At 41.8% G+C, this 4,455-nt stretch overlaps 1 protein-coding gene across 2 annotated transcripts in view; it reads right to left on the minus strand.

Annotated features, from left to right (window-relative positions):
* Positions 1-1,737: 1,737 nt before the first annotated feature.
* The window catches only part of LAMP5 (lysosome associated membrane protein 5), a 13,134-nt gene continuing 10,416 nt past the window's right edge, over positions 1,738-4,455 (minus strand). Inside the window, exon 6 of one of the 2 annotated variants that reach the window (XM_007452034.1) lies at positions 1,738-2,606. In XM_007452034.1, the coding sequence (XP_007452096.1) occupies positions 2,428-2,606 (179 nt within the window). In that variant the 3' untranslated portion in view covers positions 1,738-2,427. The remainder of the gene's footprint in view (positions 2,607-4,455) is intronic. The other variant, XM_007452035.1, reaches the window with a different exon arrangement.

Consider the following 4,455-nt stretch of genomic DNA (forward strand, 5'->3'; position numbering starts at 1 on the left):
AAGATGCCGTGATTAATAATAACAATAACAGACGTAATAATAGGGCGTTTTATACGTACTGCATATCACAGGTGGAAAAAAATCACTCTTAATTTTGAGGATTAAGAAATTTGGATTCTAGAAAGATTTAATTAGCTTAGACACAGGGGCGTAGCCATATGGTAACACTTTGTAAAGCGCCAGGGCACTTTGTTCTGTTTAGAATGACCTGTGTGTGTGTGTGTGTGTGTGTGTGTGTGTGTGTGTGTACGTGTGTGTGTACACGCATGTATGCATGTGTGTTTTCTTGTCTGTTCTCCCCCTACAGACTCCCAGTTGTCATTTACTACTGTACACCCAGCACTGAGCCTGCACTCAGTAGGTGCTCAAAAACTGTTTGTTGAATGAATGAATGACAATTCCAAAAATAGTAATGAGTCCTGTCTTGTGAAAGTAAAATTTTTTAAAAATACGAATTTACTTTTGTAAAAGTAGATTAAATTAAGTAAAGATGAAGTTTTCAGAAGTACGACTCAGAAAGCCTAAAAATGTTTTCTAAAGGGGATATACCTAAGTGTCTATTTCTCCCCAGATCCTTGGATGGTTCCAGATAAGTAGGAAGTTTCCTAAAATTACATGAGATGCTAAAAGGGAAAGGGCTTATCATGTTTGGGGCGTGGGGGTGAGATGATCACAGATGATGGAAGGGTGGAGGACACGTGGGTGGGGTGGGGGTTGTTTGCCTCCGCTGGCACCAAAGGCGTCTCTTGGGCTTCCCTGGTGGCGCAGTGGTGGAGGGTCCGCCTGCCGATGCAAGGGACACGGGTTCGTGCCCCAGTCCGGGAAGATCCCACATGTCGCGGAGTGGCTAGGCCTGTGAGCCATGGCCGCTGAGCCTGCGCGTCCGGAGCCTGTGCTCTGCAACGGGAGAGGCTACAGCAGTGAGAGGCCCGCGTACCAACCAAAGCGTACCATGAAAATAAGTACTCTCGATACAAAAAAAAAAAAAAAAAAAAAAAGCCGTCTCTTTTTTCTTGTGCAACAGGCAACTTTCATGAGGAATCAGGGCTTGTTCCTCACTGACCAGGCAGACATTGAGAAGAAGTCATGCAGGGAAAGACTGAGGTTGCCAGAGCAGCAAACAAATGGATAATAGGAGAGCAACTGGCTGATAGTTATCAAGATTTGCTGGTATAATGAACTTCTAAGGATGTGCTACTGTCAACAATTGAAGACTTGGGGAGATAACTCATGAGCTTCCTCTCATGTGGTGATGATTTTACAGGGGTAGGGGGATTCCCACCCTAATACCAAAGAAAAGGATTTCCCCTACCCCTGCTCAGATCTTCTGAAAAATGATTATGTAGAAAGTGAGTGAAATCCGAACTATGTACAGTTCTCTAGGGAATTTCAGTAAATTACATTTTATCACAAATAAAATTCAACCTAAGCTACTATGTTCAGTCCAGCTTTTTAATCCAAAGTGAAATGCCAGACTCAAAACCAAGAAGCACCAGAAGCTATATTAGACCAATTGTTCAAGAGGTGCCATTATTAAAACTACTTATATTTGCCAAAATAAATCCACGTTTTTTCACCTGGAAAAGCCAACTCCCTCCCCCTCCCCCATTGTTTCCTTGCTCTTACTTTGCTTTTCCTCTTGCAGAAATGAAATCCCATCTTCATCATTCCCCTCTCTCTTCTGGGTGTCCCAGAAACCATTTTAGTTTTTTCTTGTTTCAAGAAAGCATTCAAATGTTAGACAGTAGTGTGTTTTAATTCATTTTGAAAAACAAACTCACACGGATTGATTCTTCAGGTCCCCTTACTTGGACCTGACACACTATGAAGTCCAAACAACTCTGCATAGTTACATTAAACAGGTTCTTGTGCTGTGAATTCACTGGGTGCAGGTAGCAGTGAAACATTCCCAAGACAATCACTAGACATGCAGAACGCCAGCCAGAAGCATGGGTCACTTTCAGGGGTCTTGCTGCAGGGAGCATGAGGCTGTATTTTGTGTACGTTGACAACAGTATAGGGTAAGCCATCTGTGTTCAAGGGAGCAAAGCCTCCAATATTTGTCTTGAACCTTAAGGGGTGTCTTTCCAAACGAAGTGTGGTTCCAATCCCTAAACTTCAGAGTCAGATACCTCTCCGAGTTTTATGAGTTGCTGCTTGGAGAGTCAAAGCCAAGTCACAATGAGTGTGAAAGCTGGCTGACCCCTTCCTTCCATTCCCCAGCAACTGTCCTTCACCCCATGAATCCGAAAGAATCCCCCCATCCTGGGGTTGAAGCATGGATGCAGGCCAAGCAAGCCTTGAATACCCACGTCTGTTTGATTGCAGCTATGTTGGTATATCCCCTGTACAGGTGGAAAGTGCTTTTGTTTTTCTACCTGATCCAGCCAGTGCGGGGGGGCTGGGGGTCTGTCTGCCTAACAGTTTCTAGCCCATGTGCTTATATTGGGATCGGTCCCTAGGGATCTGGACCTGGTTGGCAGTCATTTTGTGGTGGAGATGGTAAATCACCAGCGTTACCACAATGACGAGGCCCAAGATGAGCCCCAAAATCAGGGGCAAGGTTTCCTCCAACTGCTCCTGCTCATCCACTGGGCATTTATGCTCTGAAATGGGAAAGAAGAAGAAAAGCAATGAGCTCCTGCCAAAGTATTCTGAATCATAAGTCTGCTCGAGAAAAGTAAAAGGCAGATAGAGGTGAGAAGATTTCTCAAGGAAACTTCAGAGATATTTTCTTTTTCAGAAACAATACTTCCCAACCAAACTTAAGGCCCAATCCCTTAAAAGTTCGGCATAGTGTGAAATAAAAATACATCAGTTAAATAGGGCAACATTCAGGTTATTGGATTCCAGGCCAATGTCAATAAAACTTCCAAATGATTTATGCAAATTTTCAGAGTTTGGGCATTAGGCACAACCACCATCATTTTTACTGTTTATTTATTTTTTTAAACTTTTTACTGGTGTATAATGTACATAGAATCGCAGAAAAAATACACCTTTTAGAAAGTCTGAAATTACCAGGTGTTGTCAATGATACAAAGCAATTGGAGCTCTTGTCCAACCGTTGGTGGGAAATGGTACAACCACTTTGTAGTAAGGTAAGGATAAATATACACCTACCTTATAACCCAGCATTCCACTCGTAGGAATTTACCCAAGAACAATGAGAACATATGGACACAAAAAGACTTGAACATAAATGTTCGTAGGAGCTTTATTCATAATAGCTTAAAACCAGAAACAACCAAAATGTCCATCAGAGTAGAATGCATAAATAAACTGTGGTATATTCATACAATGGAATATTAATCAACAATACAAAGGAATGAACTATGGCTACATGTAACAAAATGGATGCATCTCAAAAGTATTTTGTTGAGTGAAAACTGTCAGACACAAAAGAGTACATGTTGTATGACTCCATTTATATGAAGTTCAAGAGCAGGTAAACCTAAGTCTATGGTGATTGAAGTCAGAGAATTAGGGAACAGCGTGTCCTGCAGAACAGGACACAAGAGAACTTCAGGTGTGATGGAAATGTTCTGAATGTTGATTTAGGTGAGGGTTATGTGACTGCAAGTACAGGTAAAAACATACTGAGTGAACACTTCAGATTTGTGCATTTTGATATATGTAAATTATACCACCATTTAGAAAAGAAAGTGTGGAGTTTGATGGATTTACACCACACACATCAGAACTGGTATCAGAATTGTGGTGCCAAAAGTATTAGCTTTAAATGGATAATAAATTTGGTATAGTTATGGGGAAAATCATCTAATACACCATCCTTTAAAGAAGATAGAGGAGAAAAGCATGGTGTATTTTGGCAAAAAAATTATGGTTAAAATATTATTATAGTTTATTTCTTTAAAAATTGTTTTGTTGGGGCTTCCCTGGTGGTGCAGTGGTTGAGAGTCCAACTGCCGATGCAGGGGATGCGGGTTCGTGCCCAGGTCCGGGAAGATCCCACATGCCGCGGAGCGGCTGGGCCCGTGAGCCATGGCCGTTGAGCCTGCGCGTCTGGAGCCTGTGCTCCGCAACGGGAGAGGCCACAACAGTGAGAGGCTCATGTACCGCAAAAAAAAAGAAAAAATGAGGTCGGGGGTTCTACTTGATTGGGAAGCTCTGCCCATTGCACTTCTCCCCTCCACCATCTATCCCAACCTTAGCTTTCCAGAACTCATCTCCAATAAAACAGCAACAGATAGTAAAAAAAAAAAAAAAAAAAAAAAAAAAATTGTTTTGTTGCCTTAGGAGAAAACCTGAATTAAACACATCACTGAAAGAAGAATATAAAGGGAGTATTAAACTATGGACAAGAAGTCAAAAGTAATTATGGGAAAATAAGGGGATGTCCAAAATTATCGTGAAAAATACTGAATCCCCTTCCCCACCCATCCCCATTCATTAAGTGGTCAAAGAAAGGGGAAGTCCTGAGTTCTCTTTCCC

Source organism: Lipotes vexillifer, unplaced genomic scaffold, assembly GCF_000442215.2.
Source record: "Lipotes vexillifer unplaced genomic scaffold, Lipotes_vexillifer_v1.1 scaffold257, whole genome shotgun sequence".
NCBI lineage: Eukaryota > Metazoa > Chordata > Mammalia > Artiodactyla > Lipotidae > Lipotes > Lipotes vexillifer.